Genomic DNA, 18,048 nt, shown 5'->3' with positions numbered 1-18,048 from the left:
CCAGCCTCAGCCTCAGTCGAGGAATCCCTTCGCAAAAACACACCATGCGGGTATTATGTCGTCGTACCCACCTCTGTAATCCCTTCTGGCGCCCCCCCCCCTTACCTACACAAGCACACACACGCACCCTACACACATACACACACACAGCCCGCCAACCCACACCCTCGAGCCATCAAACGAACCAAGCTTTGAGACACACACACACACATCCGGATGCCGGGGGCGACCGGAAACACGCGATGCTGTTTAGCACGGAGCAATACAGTATAGTACAGTACGGCATGGCAAGGTCATTTCAACAAGGTAATTAACTTCCCAGGTAATCAGTACACTATCAGCCTGTCGAGCACGTAACGTCACTGTCGTACACGCAGCAAAAACACATCGGGGTCTTTGCTTTTTTGTCCCCGTCTGTGTGTTGGGCGAGCGTGTTGGGGAAGGGGAAGGGGAAGGAGGGGAAAACCGGCAATGCAACGCAGAGCAACAAAAATGCCTTGCCTAAGCCCGTGTCCGCGTGATTTTCGGTAAAAAGTAAGACGACCATTTGATGTACAGCTGCCATGCATGGTGACCATGCAGCATGGCGGTTTGGATGCGAAGAAGGAAAGGGCACAAGCACGAAGTCAAACCCCCCTTGTTCGTCTCCCCCCCTTTCCCCCCCCCCTCCCCCCCTCCTCAGGACGTCAACGGCCCGGGCGAGAGGAGGACCTCAGCGGGGGACCGAAGCCCCAAGCGCGCGGAGCGACCTAGAGCTACTTCTCCACCCCACCTCCGTCCCTTCGGCCCGCATCATACACCCACCACCACCACCAACAACAACAACAACAACCAGTCCCCGCCCTGACTCGCGCCAAAACTAGCGCCAAAAAGGGAACCCAGGAACAAACTAGCAACAAAAAGGGAACCCCCCCCACCAGCCCCCAACCCCGGGGGGCTGCTCCCCTCCTCTCACACCATCACAATCCGCCCACCACAGCCCTATCAGCCGCAACAACAACAGCAGACAGCCTAAGGGCCCCCAAAACCCCTTACACCCGCCGCGGACGTCCGCAGCAGGGGCCACCCGGGATCCGTTCCCCGGCGGGTGCTTGTGGTGATGGCGGTGGTGGTGGTGGTGGTGATGGTGGAGGTGATGGTAGCGGAGGTGGCGGGTGGGTAACCGTTCAGGAGTCAGAAGTTGGAGGTGGCTGCCGCGGCCGAGTCCACCGCCGTCAGCAGATGCGCGAGCTCCTCGCTGAGCCCGCGGAGCAGTACGGGGTCGGCTGCCAGCTGCTGCAGCGCCGCCGCCTGCGGGTGCTGCTGTTGGTGGTGCTGTTGGTGGTGCTGGTGCTGTTGGTGCTGCTGGTGCTGTTGGTGGTGCTGCTGGTGCTGCTGCTGGTGGTTGTTGTGCTGGTATAGGGCCGTCATCTGTGGCTCGGCGGGCGTGGGGGAAAGAGAGAGAGAGAGTGCGTGTGTGTGTATGTGGGGGTGGACGCGCCCGGGACGGAAATTCCATGCCGCAAAGTCAACTCAAGTCAAGTCAGTTCAGGTAAGAAGGGAAAACAACGGCCGTGGGTGTGTGGATGTGGGGATCTAGGTCTCACAAATACACACACGCACACACACAGGCGCACATCGGGGTCGAGGCGTAATTGGGTGGCGGGGGGGGGGAGGAAAGAGAGGAAGACGAACCACAGACAAGTTATGCTGCTACCAGCATACACCCCCCTGGAGGGCAGGGGAAGGGGGCCGCAGGAGCTGGGGACAGAGGCAAGCGGGAGAGGGAGAGGGGGAAACGGCGAAGGACCACCGGGCGAGAAGGCAAGCAGGGCCGTCCTGGGGGCCACACACACACACACACACACACCCCACCCCGCCCCGCCCCGAGGTGGGGTGAGGTGAGGTGACGAGGGGGTGCAAAGCCTCCCCACTGCATTGCCCAACCCAGCCCAACACAGCGAGGGGCGACCTCACCTGCAGCCCGACACGGCCGCCCACTCCGGAGCCGCCCATTAGGTTGCACAAGTCCAGCGCTCCCGCACCGCCACCACCACCACCACCACCACCACCGCCACCACCACCACCACCACCTGCCGCCAGCAGCGGCTGCAGCAACCGCAATTCGGCAGGTGAGCGTCCGGGAGCCAGGCCGCCGCCGCCAAGCCCTGCGGCAGTACTGAGAAGCCGCAAGCGGTCGATGTCCAAGGCGCCGCCGCCACCGCCGCCGCCAGCTAGCAATAGATTCCCGGGGGGGTTCCCAAGCCCCACCAAGCCGCCGCCGCCACCGGCCCCGAGGGCGCTGGCACCGCCGATACCGCCGCCGTGCAGCGGCCTCGCCAGCTGCCGTAGCAAAGCTGCTGCCGTTGCATCAGCACCCATGTTGTTACCGCCCTCACCACTGCCACTAAGCGCTCCTAAAGCATCCGCTAATCCAACCTGTCCAAAGCCGGTGGCCGCGCCGCCGCCGTCGCCGCCGTCACGCCGGTTGCCATTTGGAAACGAGGGAACGGTCAGGGCCGACGGCACGGGGAGGTGGTTTCCTTGGGAAGCGCCGCCTGCGCCGCCGCCCAAACGCAACCCTCCGACGCCGCCGACCCCAAGATCCGCAGCCGCACTGTGCCCGACGCTGCCATGCGCCTGGTGCTGAAGCTGTTGCTGCTGCTGCTGTCGTTGCTGCTGCTGAGTCGATCCGTTAAGCTCTTCCAGCACGTCGTACAGCTGCTGGACTTTCAACGCGGCGACGGCAGCGGCGGCAGCACTGCCACCGCCGATGGCGGCTGCCAGATGCGCAGTCCCGTTGGCGGGTCCCAGGCTGGCACCGCCGCTGCCCCCGCTGCCGCCGTCCTCGCCCCCTCTCCCCGCCCTTCCCCCCCCTACAGACCCCAGCTCGTTCACCCGCGCGCCTGATGCTCCTCGCTGCCTCCCCATGCCGCTGTGCAGCGGCAACGATCCATGAAGGTCCTGGAAGGCAGAAGAATGCTGCTGCTGCTGCTGCTGTACCGGCAGCGGCGGCGGCGGCGGCAGCTCCCTCTCCCGCAACCTCTGCCCGGTGCTGACGCCGCCGACACCGACACCACCGCCGCCGCAGACTTCATTGGCGGCGACTGTCGCGCTTGGCCCGCGGTCTCGGTCTCGCTCCCGGCCTAACAGCACGGTCGGCCCCGCAAGACGCGCCAGCTCTATGAGGCACAGCCGGGTAGCCTCCGGCAAGGCATTAAATAGCTCCAAGTCAGCCGGCAAAGTGCCGTACGCACCCACGCCCGCGCCGGTGCCCAGGCCGTTGGCGCTGCCGCCGCTGCCAGGCCGTAAAGCAGGCGGCAGAGGCAGCACTGTGTTGCTGCTGGTGCTGCTTGGCGGGTTATTGCTGCTGGTGTTGGCGGCCGCGGCGGCGGCGGCGGCGGCTGCCGGGGTTACGTGGATGCCGTTACCAAATGCAGCCGGTGCGCCGGCGCCGCCGCCGCCAGTGATAGTGGCGATAGGCGCGCTGTTGTTGCTAATGTTGTTGCTGTTGATGATGCCTCCCGACAGCGGCAGCAGGGGCCCCAGCGACCCGAGAGCAGGTAGCCCGACGGAACCGGGGAGCGGAGGAGGAGGAGCCGCGGCTGCGACATCATAGCTACTGCCGCCGCCGCCGCTGCCACCAGCAGCAGCAGCAGAAGCGCTGCCAGCGTTGAGTCCCCCAAGCGCGGCGGCCGGAGGCAGCAAGTCCGTTACTTGCAGCTGCCGGCTGCCGCCGCTGGGCGCCAGCGGCGGCAGTGACCCTGCGGCCGCCGCAGCAGCAGCCAGAGCCGCCGCCGCGCTTGCAGTCCGATCAAGTCCACCTACCGGACCTCCTCCGCCGGGTCCGCCGCCGCCGCCACCACCACCCGGCCCCAACAGACCGAGCGGCCCTACCCCCAGCCCGAGCCCCGCCGGCCCGAATCCGCCAGATCCCATCCCCAAGGCGGCCTGCCCTAGGCCGCCGCCGCCGCCGCCGCCCCCGCCGCTCAATGTCCCCGGGGGGGAAAACCCCAGAGCTCCTGGACCCAATGCTGCCGTACTGAAGGGCAGCTTATGGTTGAGCCGCTGCAGCGCCGTTGCCGCATCGCTCAAGGGACACGGCATGGGCCCCGCTGCGCCAACGCCAATGTCGTCACCGCCGCCGCCGCCGCCGCCGTCGTCTCGTGCGTCGAAATCGCCCTCCCCCGGCTCATCGGACGCGGTGCCGGAATCGACGGAACGGGAGCGGCGGTTGGCGGCGGCTGCACCTCCGCCGCCGCCGCCGCGGCGGGATCGGGTGAAGCCGCCTCCGCCACCTCCGCCGGCGCCACCGCTGGCAGCCGCAGACGCGGTTAAGGTCGCTTGTGCGCGCTTGGTGGCCTAGGGGCAGTGAGGTAGGAAGGGGGGGAGATGCTCGCGTCGGAAAAGCCGTACGCCGTTCAATAGCACTACACTTCCCATGCCTGCCCGAAAGAAGACGCAGTGCTTAACCCCGCCGTTACGACGAAGATCCAGCAGTGCCGTACCAGAACTTTTTTCAAGTAACACAAACGAGGTTGTACACCTATTCCAGCCTTTCCCTGCCATCCCCAACCCAACCCTAAGGCCCCTCCTCTCCCTTCTTCTCCGTCCCATCCGCAGCCTAAGAAAAACATCCACCCCACCTAACCCTAATCCATTACACAGCAGCACCCCCGCCCCCACCACCCCCACCCAACAGGATGCACGGACACGCTCAATACGCACCTTGCCCGCCCAGTTGCCGTTTATTGAGATCTCGGACTTGCCCTGAATGGATGGATACGACACAACAGGGTCAGGGGCCAGGGCCGGTCGGTCAGCGCGGCAGTGGCAACTTGCGACCCTCCCCGCTCTTTCAATTGCAGCCGGGGAAATAGCAGCAGCAGCAGCAGCAGCAGCAGGAGGAGGAGGAGCAGCCGCAGGAGGAGGATGAAAGCTGAGCAGGTTTTCCCGTCCGCCCGCCCGCTCACCTCTTTCTGTCGGGACGAGTCCAGCTCCGTGTGGTCCAACAACCACTGCAGTGAGTAACGCTCCCTCAGAAACCGGTTTCGGAGCGTGTTGGTGTTCACCTGCGCCGTACGAGAGGAGGGATAAGAGGGCGGACATCATCCTTTAATGGATATAGGTGATTATGATGATGGTGGTGGTGGTGGCACTAAGCGTGTAATACGCGCGCATACACATACATACATACATACATACATACATACATACATACATACATACATACATACATACGACACACGTGGGAGCTTTCGCCCCTCGTGGCTCATAACGAGTTCAACCAAATGAAAACACAGACACCAACGGCGCCTCCCCTACCTTCCGCTTCAACGTTGCGTTCCAATGGCTGCGAATCAAGAGGGGGACGGCGACGAGACAAGGGGAGCGTAAGGCAAGGGAAGGCATGTGCAGGGCGGCATGGGCAGGGCGGCATGGGCAGGGCGGCATGGGCAGAGCGGCATGGGCAGGGCGGCATCCCCAACTTCCCCAACGCCGCCTACCCCTGGCGCGGGGGAGGGAGAGGAGGAGGGATGTTGCACTGCGCTGTACGGAGCTACCGCTCCTGCCACTACTAACCATGCACCGCCTGCCATAGCATGGGTCATGCACCCAAGCAGAAACGCTCTGTCGCAAACTGCCAAACTGAGATAGGCGCACGCAGTCGTTACTGCTGCTACTGCTGCTGCCACTGCTGCTGCTACTGCTGCTGCTACTGCTGCTGCTACTGCCTGATGGTGATGTGAAGAAAGACAAAGATGCGACTGGAATAGACCTAGTGGAGAAAGAGGATGGTAAATGCTTTTGGGTCGGCAGCAACAACAGAAGATATTGTCCACCGCAATGGCTCGTGGGCATTTGGGCCGCCGCCAGCGGTGGCCGTCCGGGCATGCTTGCACCCCACGCATCGCACGTCCAGATTCGCCGTGTGCGCCCATCCACGCTTCTTCGTGCAACGAAGCGCTGATATGCTGCGCGGATTATCCGCGGCAGAATTTACGACTTACTTTTTCACGCTGTTGTCCGTCCGGCCGCAGAGCAGCTTGGCGATGGCAGCCCATTTGTTGCCGTGCACATCGTGGGCCTGTGCGTGGCGGAGGATGGGGTAACGCAACCCGGGTGACCATGTAGCGTCGGACGGCAGGACAATACTGGCAAACTAGCGCGCTGATATCCTGGGTAGCTGGCTGAAACGCCGCTGGCGCTTTGTACCAGCAGCGACGCGTTGTGCTCAGGGTGCTGAGGGCATCGGCTGTTGAAATGCCCCGCGCGGGATCATCACAGGGGCTTGACAACTAAAGCGTTTTGATCTCTGTTTTCGCGGTGCTCGTACACATGTCATTTGTCTGTTTATGACGATGTCCAAAGCCTCGTCAATCGAGCGGCTACGAACGGTTGTTAACTGCAAGCGGACTGTGACGGCGGTACGCACCAAGATGATTACGGCGTCCTCCCACTCTGAGAAAGGCTCCTTCTTAACGTCAGGATTTAGCTGGTTGTGCCACCTGCGGGACAGTTCGCCAGTCGTCGCGAGCCATGAACAACCGCTCGTCACGAGTGACCCCATACTGTCAGAGCCAAAAGATAAAATTCCTGCTCACCTAAGGCGACAGCTTTTACCCGACCGTCCCCTTATACCAGCCGCCACGATGCTCCAGTTCTTTGTGCCATAAGTTGTTATCAACTTTGTTAGGAGTGCATCCTCCTCCGGAGTCCAGGCTCCTTTCTTAATGTCATCACCACCCCATTGCTCAGCATCCACGTCCATGTCATCGGACGCCATGTTGACGACCTGCAATACCGATGACGAATCCGCACCGCGCGTTGCCTGACCAGCTTTCTCGCTAACAGAAATTAACTTATCCAAAGCAACTAGCTTTCGTAATCCAAATTACATGCATACCTCTGGCGCCGTCTAGCGCACTCGACCTGGACCTGGCTCCACCGGCAACAGCCGGGCCCCGCCAGGGGGCCTACAACAGGATGGCTTGTGCAATGTGCCGAGAAGTCCTAAGAACAATAGTTTGGATTGCGAAAGTCCCTCTCGAGAATAACGGTCTAGCGGAAGGAGTCAAGGCAGAGTCCATGATATGAGCATGCCCATGACGAGAAAGCATGGGATAGAGGCAGAGACGTTGAAGTTTGCGAGGTTGCGGTTAGCAGGAGGTTTCATAACATAAACGACCTAGTGCGCAAGGGCTGAGGAGTAGTTCAGAGTCAGGTCAAAATATCGGCATGATGCATAATGCACATGTACGCATAATGCTCAGAAGCAGACCACGCTAAGTTACTGGACCGTCGTGCATCGTGCACTGCCCAACTGAACAAATCCATAACATGACAACTCAGGCCCTCCCCAACATTATTTTAAAAAACAGGACGATCGGTTTAACCTAGTTTGGACGCATACCCAATCTAATGCGCGGGCTCGTCCTCGCGTGCAGGACCAACCGTAAGGCACGCATTTGTTCACAGCAGCAGAGCTTAATTTCTCAATTTTATCAGCCCGGTGGTAACTCCTGGGCCATAACCGTCTTCACACATATACCTGTACCAGCCCAGCGAACACTTCTGCATTTCTATCGTATGGCGCTAGCCGTTTCAACAGGATACTCGAACCAACTGCCAGTCAGCCAACCTAGGCCGACGCAAACATACAAAAGTACTGCCATCTCCTGTTTTCCATGTACTAATGTCCTGCAACTTCCCTGCATGCACAGCTGAGCCACTGCTTCAAGACAGTACGCGCTCGCCTAGAGACATATAGAGCAGACGCGCTTGCCTTCAAGCGTAGAGCAGTACATATGCCTTGACGGAGCTGGACGGCCGTGCTGTGTTCCTCACCTCATCGTCACCGCGCCGAGCCTCCTCTTCAGAAGCCGAGTTCAAACCTCCAGCGAAACGCTGCAAGCGAAACCGACATCGTAGCCTACATGGACGTTGCGGCCCTCTCACACGCCTAGCTGATAGATTTTTATGCTTGCGCCGCTGCTTACGACCATTTGCTGTCCTTGCTCTTGCGACTGCTTCCGCTATTACGCTACTGCAATCTGGCTATATTCTCATAATTCACGATGCGTGACATGTTGAGGCGTGTAGCATCAAACACCTACCATAGCCTATTTTGCTGCCGAATACGAGGAATCAGGTGATTTGGTAGTTGGTGCTGACGGACATCGCGTGTAAAAACAGTGAGTAAACGATTTGATTACAGATTGCTATAGTGAACTGTAAGGAAATGCAAAAGCCTACCCGCACACCAAAACACCGATAATGCACGTTGCTGACCCCAGCTTTCACACTTGGCCTCGCCTCGCCTTGCTCAATCCCGCAGTCTTAAAAATCCTTGTATGTCAAGCCATTCGGTTTGACGTACACACTGCTATCCTTGTGTGTTACATTTATGCTTGCTCTGCTGTCAACAGCAATAACTGAACAAATAGAACGTGAAGAAAAACGGCAACGTATCCCCCCACCCACTAAACCCACTAACCCCCAGGCCCCCGCACATTCACATTCTCTTTCCCCCCTCCTCTCTCTCTCTCTCTCCCGCCAAGGTGAAACCCAGGACGTCCTACGACAGCACCCTCTCTTCACCACCGACCGTCCACCGACCGTCCACCGTACGTCTCACAGCTTGTAAGGTCATCGGACATGCTACTGCCTCCCTGCCTGCTACTGCCTACCCGCGTGCCTTCCTGCAAAAGGAAAAAACCCCACACTCGCTACAACCCTCCTATACAAAACCGCCACCACTCCTGGCACCATCCGCCAGACATACATATATACGTACACACATACACGAACCCCCCGTTGCCCTCGACCTACCTCCTCGACCCACCCTCCTCAGGCGGCCGTACCCAAAGCCTTTCCAGCTTCTTAGCCCGGAAACCGCAAACCCCGAACCTCTGAGGACGCGCTGCACCATCAACATCGGCAGCCAAGCCACAGGGTTTAAGGGGCCGTTGGGCCCCTTCTTCACGTTTCCATGGGCACTGGCGCCACCGCCGCGGCCGTCGCCGCCGGGGCAGCCGGTGCCGGTGCCGCCAGTCGGCAGTTGAACAGCGCGTGCTTTATGACTTGCGTGGATAGTCCCTTGATTTGCTCCGACGCCAGCTTGGAGGTGTCGCGACAGATCTTGGCCAGGGCGCTCTCGTCCGCGCCGCTGCCGCCGCCGCCGCCGCCGCCACCGCCGCCAGCTCCCGAACCGCTGGCGCCGCCGCCGCCGCCCTTCTTCTTTTCGGAGGCCGCGGGCGGCACGTACCTGGCGTGGGCGAGAACGGTTTACGGAGTTCGTCAGAGCAGAAATGTTGGGCAGGGTTTTGGACGAGCACTGCCCAGACTGCACTCGTCACTACGCGGCGTGCGACCGTGTGTGGGTTTTGCATGCCAGCTCAGCTTATTTTGATTACCCCTTTTACCACTCGCCAAGAGAACACACACAACACACACACACACACACACACACCTTGCCGGGCGACCCCACCAGCGTGCTTAACACCAGTGCCGAATGACTCATAGACAGACAGACAGACAGTCTGACAATTGTAGTGACCCATATGCCCATGGCATGACATGGGAACAGCGCGCGCGCGCGAGAGAGAGAGAGAGAGGTAGAACCAACCCCACCTGCTGAACCTGCCCCCGTGTGTGAGCCCCGACTCCGCCTGCTCCAGCTTCTCGGCTACATCCGCCACCTGACCCACCGCGAAGTTCCGGTTGGAGATGAGCGGGGAGGCGGACAGCGTGTTCACCCAGTACTTGTTCCACAACAGGTCAAGGAGATGGCTGAAGGGAACGGGGGGACGAAACCCACACGGAGAGCAGAGCGGGAAAAAAAGTAACGAATCAACCAACTAACGAACTAAGAGCTAACGGGCGAGGGGAATTATTACACGACGATGCAAAAACGCCACACGGACGTCCGAAGTACCGAATTGCCGTACGAGTCCAATTACAGGGCGGACGGGGGTGGGGGCCCGGGAGAAATGAGGAGAGCGGGAGATCGCTTGAGGGAGGGCTTTGCACGGGCACATTTCCCGTGCGAATGAAGACGAGGGAGGGGAGAGGGGACCCCTCTGGACAACCTGGAGCGTGTACTAAACCGCTTAGGGAGACGGAGAGACTTGCGGGGCTTGGGGGAGCTTGTTGCTGGCCAGCGCTGTCAACCAGCCACAGCTGACCAGCACGTGGCGTTGGCCAACCTCCCAACTATGCCTGCCTTCTCAACTACCCGCAAACACACACACACACACACGTGGCGCCGCACCAGCTCTCCACCTTACACACCTGTCCGTGGAGGACTTGAAGAAAGTGATGTCCAAGGGATAGTAGCTGCGGGCGTGAACACCGAAGTCCTCAATCTTGTCCAGTGGAATGGTCTGATACTCGCTGGGCCCCTCGTCAGCAGGCTTGTAGTCCTTGGGATACGTCCTGAACAGAGGAGGGGTCGTGCGCGTGCGCGCGTGTGGGTATGTGTCTCTCGGAGGGGTTGCATTTTAAGGGTTAAGGACGAAATTTGTTGTGTCGTGTCGTGTAGTGGATGCGTTGTGAGCCCCAGAATGACCAATCAACCACGAATCCCAGCCCAGGATGTCAGTGGTATGGGGGTTGTGTGCATCGTCCAGGAACGAGGGGGGAGGAGGAGGAGGAAGAAGAAGAAGAAGAGGAAGAACAGGAAGTCTTGTGGTGAGAGGAAGTCAACGTGGTTATTCTGATCCCGCCCGTGTGGCGCGCCGACCCACCGCCGTCTGCCCCGCGCTCACCCCCCACCCCAACCCACCCTCCAGCCCGCCCAACCTCACCTGAACGCGCCAATCTCCACCTTCCCCGCCGCCATCGTCCTCATGGGGTCTACCACCACGGCCAACCAGGGCTCTTGGAACTGCTGGTTCGTCATCTGGGGAGGCGCGGACCGGGGAGGCGGGGAGGGGTGTGTATGTGTGTGTGTGTGTGGGGGGGGAAGACGAACCACAAACGAGTGAAGCTGCTGCCAGGGCAAGAGTGTACCAGACGTAGAACTGACCGAAAGGCGTCCGTGAAGACCGCGACCTCGGGATGTGTGTGCGGAGGGGGAGTATTGGTGGGGTGGGTTGGGGTGGGGCATCTATCTGCTAAAGTCAAAAAATCTGGACTTGTGTTCAGGTGTTGATGGAGGGCTAGGAGTCCTACGTGCGGGGGACGAAGCCAAATGGTGGGGTGGCCTCACGGCCGACGACGTCCCAAGCACTCCGCCACCACCAACTGCCGCCCAGGTGATGCAACCTGGCCCCTCACTGAGCACGGAGCAACTCGCCGGGAGGAGGAAATACCCAGGGCCCGGAGCACAGCCCTTATTATACATACATACATACATACATGCATATATACATACATACATACACACGCACCTGCGTGGTCACGTCAATTCCGGACAGCCAGCACCCATACCCGGGGTGTGAGTGGTACCAACCCACGGCGTTCTCCAAACGATGAACCGACTGGTTTGTTTGGCACAGCAATTCACAAACCCGTCCGTCCGTCAGGGAGTCGGTCGGCCAATCCGTCAGTCAATCCGGTCGCCGGGGTAAGGCGGCACCGGGGGGATACATACACGCGCGGGGGGGGGGGAAGAGTTACACACTGGAGAAGGAAAAGGTTACGTGCGGCTACCAGGACTATTACGGTAAAGACGAATAAGAAGAAGCATAACAACACACACACACAAACACAAAACTGCGAGCAACGACTCTTCGGGTTGTGGGTGGGAGAGCGGTAAGGGGACCATCACCATCATGTAAAAATGGTGATTTTAGTTCATCCCCTAAAGGGGAACTGAAGGGGATAGCCAGGGAATACTCCCCCCAATAGCGGCCCACACGTACGCATATGTATGTATGTATATATGTTGTTACAGGGTGGTATAGCTTCACCAGCGACCCCCTTTCCCGAGGCAGTTCCCTGCTCTCCCCTGCGAGAGGGGCACCCTAATCCGTCACCCCATCCGACTTCAGAATGTATTCGTTGGGAACCTCCGGGAACAGAAGTCAGGCCTTAACTTCTGCCAGCCACCTGCCTGTACATACATGATTTTCCACCGAGACCTTTCCCTTCTAGCCGGCGGCCCCGCCGGGGCTGCTTCTTTGATCGCATTCTCGTCGAAACCATGTTGTCTTTTAACCCACCGAAGAAAACAGACACACACACAGACAGACAAACGCACGCATCCGCACACACACATACACACACACGCGCGCGCGCACCTTATTTGTGTCCAGGAAATCCACCATGTATTCGTACGCCTCCGCCTGTGCGTTTACCCGCGTCTCTGTGCCCTCAACGGGGAGAGCGAAGCTGTCAATCACGATGAAGGTGTCACCCTGGACCTTGCCCTGTAGGATGCCCATAACCTGCAGGGCTTACGAATGGGCGGGTTCGGGCGGGAGAAGTTAGTGCAGTTAATGCAGCGGGTGTAGGGCTCAGGGGCGGAAGAGGCAGACAGGTGGTGAGGCATGTGGTAAGTGCATGCTCAAATAAGGAGAGCACGGACAGCATTTTCGGATTGCGAAACAAAATCGTCGGTTGGTGGGGGAAAATACTGGGGGATGGGGGGGGGGGAGAAGACGTGATGATTGCCGCGTCAACTGTGCCGAATGTCGCCTGAAATCCTTCTACCTTCCTCCCATTCTCTCCCCATCTTCCAACAAACCATTCCCTACCCTGAGGCCAATGCGCGCCGCGCCAAAACAGGCTCCGCGCCCTCATTGCCCCTTTGTCCGACTTCACCGTCTCCTTTACCCCTTCCATTTCCATCGTCACCGCCGTCACCCTAGTCCAATCGCACTCTCCACATCCCCATCGGCTTCTTTTCACCGCCCTTCCTTCACCGTCCTGGTCCTCAACTCCTCCGTCCACTGCTTTATCTTCCTCCCTCCCTCCTTCCCGCCCTCCCTCCTTCCCTCCCTCCTCCTTCCTTCCCTCCCCCGCCCCGAACCCCCCTCCTCACCTCCAGGTTTCCCCCCGACCGGGCATGCATGGCAATCTTGAGAAGTGCGAGGGCCGACATGCGCACGCTGCAGCGGGTGGAGCGGGAGGGAACGAGGAATTGAAACAAGAGGATAGGCGGCCCGACGCCCTATCCTCGCAGCTTCTGTCTAGGGCCCCGGGACGCAAAACAGGAAAGGATTGCACCCGTGGACGCGGCGCAGGGTTGCTGGTAAATTTGGGCCATGGGTAGGTAAAAGAGCGCATGGGATCTATGGCGATGAAGTGCAACGCGGCGCTACTTGGTTGCTCTACAAAGACGACGACGCTGCACGCTACCGCCATCGGAGCTGTGGTGCGTGTCCGTACAGGCGGTGCACTGTAACGCAGTCAAAGACTGTCACCGTCGCCGTTGGAAAGATCTGGGCACCTGACGCACGAAACAGCTGGCTCTGGACCAGAGCAAGGCGGCATTGGGGCCACCCGAAGCGGGCGACACGCAAAGGCCGTGATGCCACGCACCAAGCCTCGTAATTTATACCGATACACCTACTGCTTGTAATGATGGGGGTCCTTTGCCCATGGCCTGCAACTTTGCGCCAGCTGCTGCTCGGCAGCGTCATACTTGAAGAGTGCATCCACATCCTCGGAGGTCGTGGGCTGAATGTTGTTCTCAAGTTCCCACCGAGCCTTAGCTGTGGAAGCTTCGCCCATGGCACGCCGTGATGGAAGACGTTAGGTTCAATCTAACGGTTAAACGCCGACAACTCCTCTACAGGCGTTATGTTTACCGCTTTAACCCTTTGTACAAAAACGCGGTTAGGAAATTGCTATGGTTGTCAAGGGGGCTTTGTCAAGATGGTTACGTACGGCAAGTTTGTGGAAAAGTCCAATAGAGGCAGCTCAATTGATGAACTTCGCTTTAGAGTGAAACCAGTATAGTATGGCTTTTAGGTACGTAATGCAATTGAGTTCAAACTTTCGCCTCGAAGTCGCGTATCGATGGGACAAGGCAATGTAACTCCGTCGACCTACCAAACAAACCCGTGCTAATCATTTTTTGATCACTACACTTGGACCAAAAATGCTATTCAACGCTTGTATGGGCGCCCCACAAGGTGCTCCCACGCTGCCATAGCCAGCGCGCTATTTGCATCCCATGGCGCTGATTATGGATGCTAGCGTTATTCGAGACCTGACAGCGAGGAGTCCTCCTCGCCAGGACTCGGCGTCAGGAGCCCCACCCTTCTCCCATTCCCGGCTCCGCGGCTATGCCGGTCGAATGGAAGGCATGCTAGGTGCGTCGTACCGTCGGCAAGTGCTTTCCTTTTTCACAAGAATAGATAGGCATAAGCTCTTTGCCTCGGCGTCATCGGACGCTGTCGCTAGCGTCACCGTGTGCATCCCTATTGAGCGCCGGCTTGGGTCGTAGTCTCAAGTTGAGGACTTTTAGTCCTGCTGCTACGTAATCCGCGTGCCTTTGCTACCCTCGTGGGGATTGTCGTCCGTCCTTCTACCCTTCCCCCAGCCTCCCTTCCACCACTTCTACCTGGCCCGCACACTGATGAGGCCCTCCGGGCTTCTTTCCTGTCCTTATCCTTCGTTCGTTCCGTACGCCACCGTACCTTATCATACCTCACCGTACAGAGCCCAAGGTTCTTCTGGGCAGCTCCATCGCCCTCACTGCAGCGGGCCTAGCGGACCCACTGCTCCCCCTCGCCGGCGGCAGTAGCAACAGCCACAGCAACAGCCCGCGGACCCTGGCGCCCGTGCAACCGCCAACCCACGCAATCCCACACACTGAACAGCAGCAGCTAGCCGGGGCCGCGGGTGCAGCCGGGGCCTTACGGAGGCATAGCGGCGGGGATGCTGACGGCGGGGAGCTACAGCCGCAATCGCCACAGGCGTCACAGCAGCAGCAGCAGCTTGGGGGGGGCCATCACGCGCGTTTCGCGCCGGCGCCGTCGGCGGTTTACTCCGCGCCTGGGTCGACGGGGAGTAGCTCCATTGGCGGAGGTGGAGGCGGAGGCTTGCACCCGTCATCGCGATTCGTCCCGCCAGGGCAGCTGTCGCCGGTGCCTGCAGCAGCAGCGTCGCCGCTGCCAGCAACGGCGGCGGCGTCATCTGCCGCCGCCGCCGCCAACCCTGACGACCTGGCGGCGGCACTGTCCCAGATTCAGGCACTCAAAGCGGAGATCGCGGGTGTGGAGACCGTGCTAGGCTATCTGAAGGGCTCCGAAATCGCCACCACGACGATGGGGCGTAAGGCCCATAAATTGCCCTCCCAGGAGCAGCTCCGCGCAAGGGCCGAAGCGCTAACAGCCAGTCGAGCGTCGGCGCGCTTCGCCGGCGCCGCCGCCGCCAGCACTATCACGGCGACCTCCACCGATTCGTTGTTGTTGACATCACCGCCGCCACGAGGCGGCATTCATGCCGGCGGTGGCGGCGGCGGCGGCGGCAGCGCTGCCGGCACACCGGCACGGGCGCGGTCCGCCGGCGACGCGCCCGCTAAGGGGCCCAGCGGTACGACAGCGGTGTTTGATACGCTGGCGGCGGAGACGAAGCTGGGTCGTACATGGCGGGTACCGCGGGGGCCACAGCCCATGGGTCGGGGGGAGGCTGTCGTCTTGGAGGCGGCGTTGGACGAGGCGCTGCCGGCGGGGGCCATTACAGCAAAGTACGGCAGCGGCGCCACCGTGGAACTGTCGTTCTGGAGCGGCGGCGATGTACGGCAGGACTTTGAGATGCTAGAAATGGTGCAGCGGGAGGTGGCACGGCAGGTACGTCGGATCCTGGGGGGAGGGACATGGGGTTTCGGAGGAACGCGGGAAGGGGAGGGTTCAAGGAAAGTGTATTGCCGCGGTTTGTGTGTGTGTATGTGTGTGTGCGTGTGTGTGCGTGTGTATGTATGTGTGGGTGGGTGGGTGTGCGTGCGCGTGTGTGTGTGTGCGTCTGTATGTATGTGTGTGTGCGTCTGTATGTATGTGTGGGTGTGTGCGTCTGTATGTATGTGTGTGTGCGTGTGTGTGCGTGCGCGTGTGTGTGTGCGTGTGTATGTATGTGTGTGTGCGTGTGTGTGTGCGTGTGTGTGTGCGTGCGCGTGTGTGTGCGCGTGTGTGTGTGCGTGCGCGTGCGCGTGTGTGTGTGCGTGTGTGTGTGTGTGTGTGTGCGTGTGTGTGTGTGCGTGTGTGTGTGCGTGCGCGTGTGTGTGTGCGTGTGCGTGTGTGTGTGTGTGTGTGCGTGCGCGTGTGTGTGTGTGCGTGTGCGTGCGCGTGTGTGTGCGTGTGTATGTATGTGTGTGTGCGTGTGTGTGTGTGTGCGTGTGTGTGTGCGTGCGCGTGTGTTTGTGTGTGTGTGTGTGCGTGTGTATGCCATCGGCGGGGCTCAGATGCGGTCGATCAGCCCTTGAGGTTTTCTTGTTGCATGTTGTCGGCCGGCACGTGAGACCAGTCGGGCAGTCGCTTGTGCTCGACGACAGCCACGCCATGATGCCGAGATGCCGAGTGAGGGCCCCATGTCCCAGATGCGGTGTACGGCGCACGTGTTTTGGTAGGCACGTGATTGCTGCACTGTGTATTAGCGACGCGTAGGGACGAAGGTCATGCAAAAAAGGAGGGGGCCGTCCTCCTCCTCTCCTCCTCCCTTTCTCCTCTCCTCTACGCCCCTCACACACACACGAAACACGAAACACGTCTCCACTCCTTTCCCTACCAGAACCCCAAGACGGGGCCCCCCCCCGCGACCCTTTGTCGCGTACCCCCACAACCCCTTCCCGCCTCCGTCCCCCAACCCGTCTTTGGTATCTGCTCCATTCGCCATTCGCCTTACCCCTTCCCAACTCCGTCTCCCCAATGTCGCGACCCCTAGGTCAGCGCGTCATGTGTGGAGCGGGGCCGTATCGTTGAGAAGCTGGCGGATCGGTTCTCGGAGGTGCGGGGGAAAGGCGGATGAGGGGGGCCCATGGTCCATGCCGTGCCGTGCCGTGTCGTGCCATACACCGTGTCATGCCGTGTCACACACACATACACACACACACACGCACGCGCACTCCTCACAGGCGGTGCAATATTTTTTCTTTCCCATTCTACCCCAACCCCCCATTGGTGAGTCGGATGCCCCGGCCATTAATTTTGTGTTGTTTGCACTTCACATCGCCCCCGTCGCCATTATCATGCGATTCGGGGCCTGTCCCCCCACGTATACACACATACGCATACAGACACACACACACATATTTGAATTGAATTTGAATCAATTTTAAAAATTCAAAAACACACATATGATTCCACCCTCCCCACCCCACGCGCCCTTCCCCCCCTCCTCATTCACGCAGATTTTCGTGGCGGTGGTAGCCGCTGCCAGGACGGCTGCGGAGGCGCAACGAAGGCTGACAGGGGAGCTGACGACCATACGGGCCAGAGCAGGGGAACAGGTACGTGCGTGTATGTGTATGTGTATGTGTATGTGCCTCGTACACTGTTTTCCCCAACCCCAATTTTTGCATATCTACCGTATGCACCCAAATCCCACATACGACTGCTCCCCTCGCCCCATACACACACGCACACATTCCCCCGCCCCTGCTCCCGGGGATGAACCCCTTGCTCACCGCAACCTGCCCCCCCACCCTCTTCTCCTCACCGCCACACACCCCAAAACCCCTCTCCCGACCCCTTTCCCCCCCCTTCCACACACTCACACTCACACGCACTCCCCCCCCCATGTTGCCGTTGTGATTTGGATGTCGGCAGTTGTTCCTTGGAAATATTTACACCGTCACCATAAGATTTTACATCTTGCACACACTCCCCCAACGACTCAGCCCCTTCACCCCCCCCACCCCCCCTTGACCCCCGGCCCGCCCCGCCCCCTGACCCCATCTTCCCCGTAGGCCGCCGAGATTGCCACTCTTCGCTCGGGCCTAGCTGCCCGCGGTGCGGAAGCTGAAGACCTCCGGGAGCAGCTTCTGGAGGCCACCACCGCACACGAGCATTACGTGTGGGACACGGAACAGGAGCTGGAGCAACTCCAAGGGCAGGCGGATGTGAGAACGGGGCCGGGGAGCTGGGGGGGCTTATGCGGGGAGGGGGGGTCAAGGGGGTT

At 60.0% G+C, this 18,048-nt stretch overlaps 3 protein-coding genes across 3 annotated transcripts in view; 1 reads left to right on the top strand and 2 right to left on the bottom strand.

The window, feature by feature from the left end:
• Window positions 1–5,262: 5,262 nt before the first annotated feature.
• Window positions 5,263–6,751, bottom strand: myb13 (transcription factor Myb13; the record flags this gene model as incomplete). Its single annotated transcript, XM_002952588.1, has 4 exons — window positions 5,263–5,332; window positions 5,991–6,067; window positions 6,416–6,488; window positions 6,585–6,751. The coding sequence occupies 4 exons, from the start codon at window positions 6,749–6,751 to the stop codon at window positions 5,263–5,265; spliced, it is 387 nt and encodes a 128-aa protein (XP_002952634.1).
• A 2,210-nt stretch (window positions 6,752–8,961) lies between these two features.
• VOLCADRAFT_81927 (uncharacterized protein) lies at window positions 8,962–13,752 on the bottom strand (the record flags this gene model as incomplete). Its single annotated transcript, XM_002952587.1, has 8 exons — window positions 13,499–13,752; window positions 12,968–13,034; window positions 12,225–12,371; window positions 11,373–11,462; window positions 10,788–10,882; window positions 10,273–10,416; window positions 9,608–9,771; window positions 8,962–9,182 (listed from the first exon to the last, which is right to left on the bottom strand). The coding sequence occupies exons 1-8, from the start codon at window positions 13,657–13,659 to the stop codon at window positions 8,962–8,964; spliced, it is 1,089 nt and encodes a 362-aa protein (XP_002952633.1). The 5' UTR covers window positions 13,660–13,752.
• A 352-nt stretch (window positions 13,753–14,104) lies between these two features.
• VOLCADRAFT_121074 (uncharacterized protein) overlaps window positions 14,105–18,048 on the top strand; it is a gene marked incomplete at both ends in the record, with an annotated part of 12,332 nt that continues 8,388 nt past the window's right edge. The window contains 5 exons of the mRNA XM_002952654.1: window positions 14,105–14,243; window positions 14,593–15,725; window positions 16,813–16,875; window positions 17,279–17,377; window positions 17,837–17,989. Coding sequence (XP_002952700.1) covers window positions 14,105–14,243; window positions 14,593–15,725; window positions 16,813–16,875; window positions 17,279–17,377; window positions 17,837–17,989 — 1,587 coding nt within the window. The remainder of the gene's footprint in view (window positions 14,244–14,592; window positions 15,726–16,812; window positions 16,876–17,278; window positions 17,378–17,836; window positions 17,990–18,048) is intronic.

Source organism: Volvox carteri (assembly GCF_000143455.1).
Source record: "Volvox carteri f. nagariensis unplaced genomic scaffold VOLCAscaffold_31, whole genome shotgun sequence".
Taxonomy (NCBI): Eukaryota; Viridiplantae; Chlorophyta; class Chlorophyceae; order Chlamydomonadales; family Volvocaceae; genus Volvox; species Volvox carteri.
The sequence above is the reverse complement of the archived record's forward strand: the minus strand, read 5'-3'. Positions and strand labels throughout refer to the sequence as shown.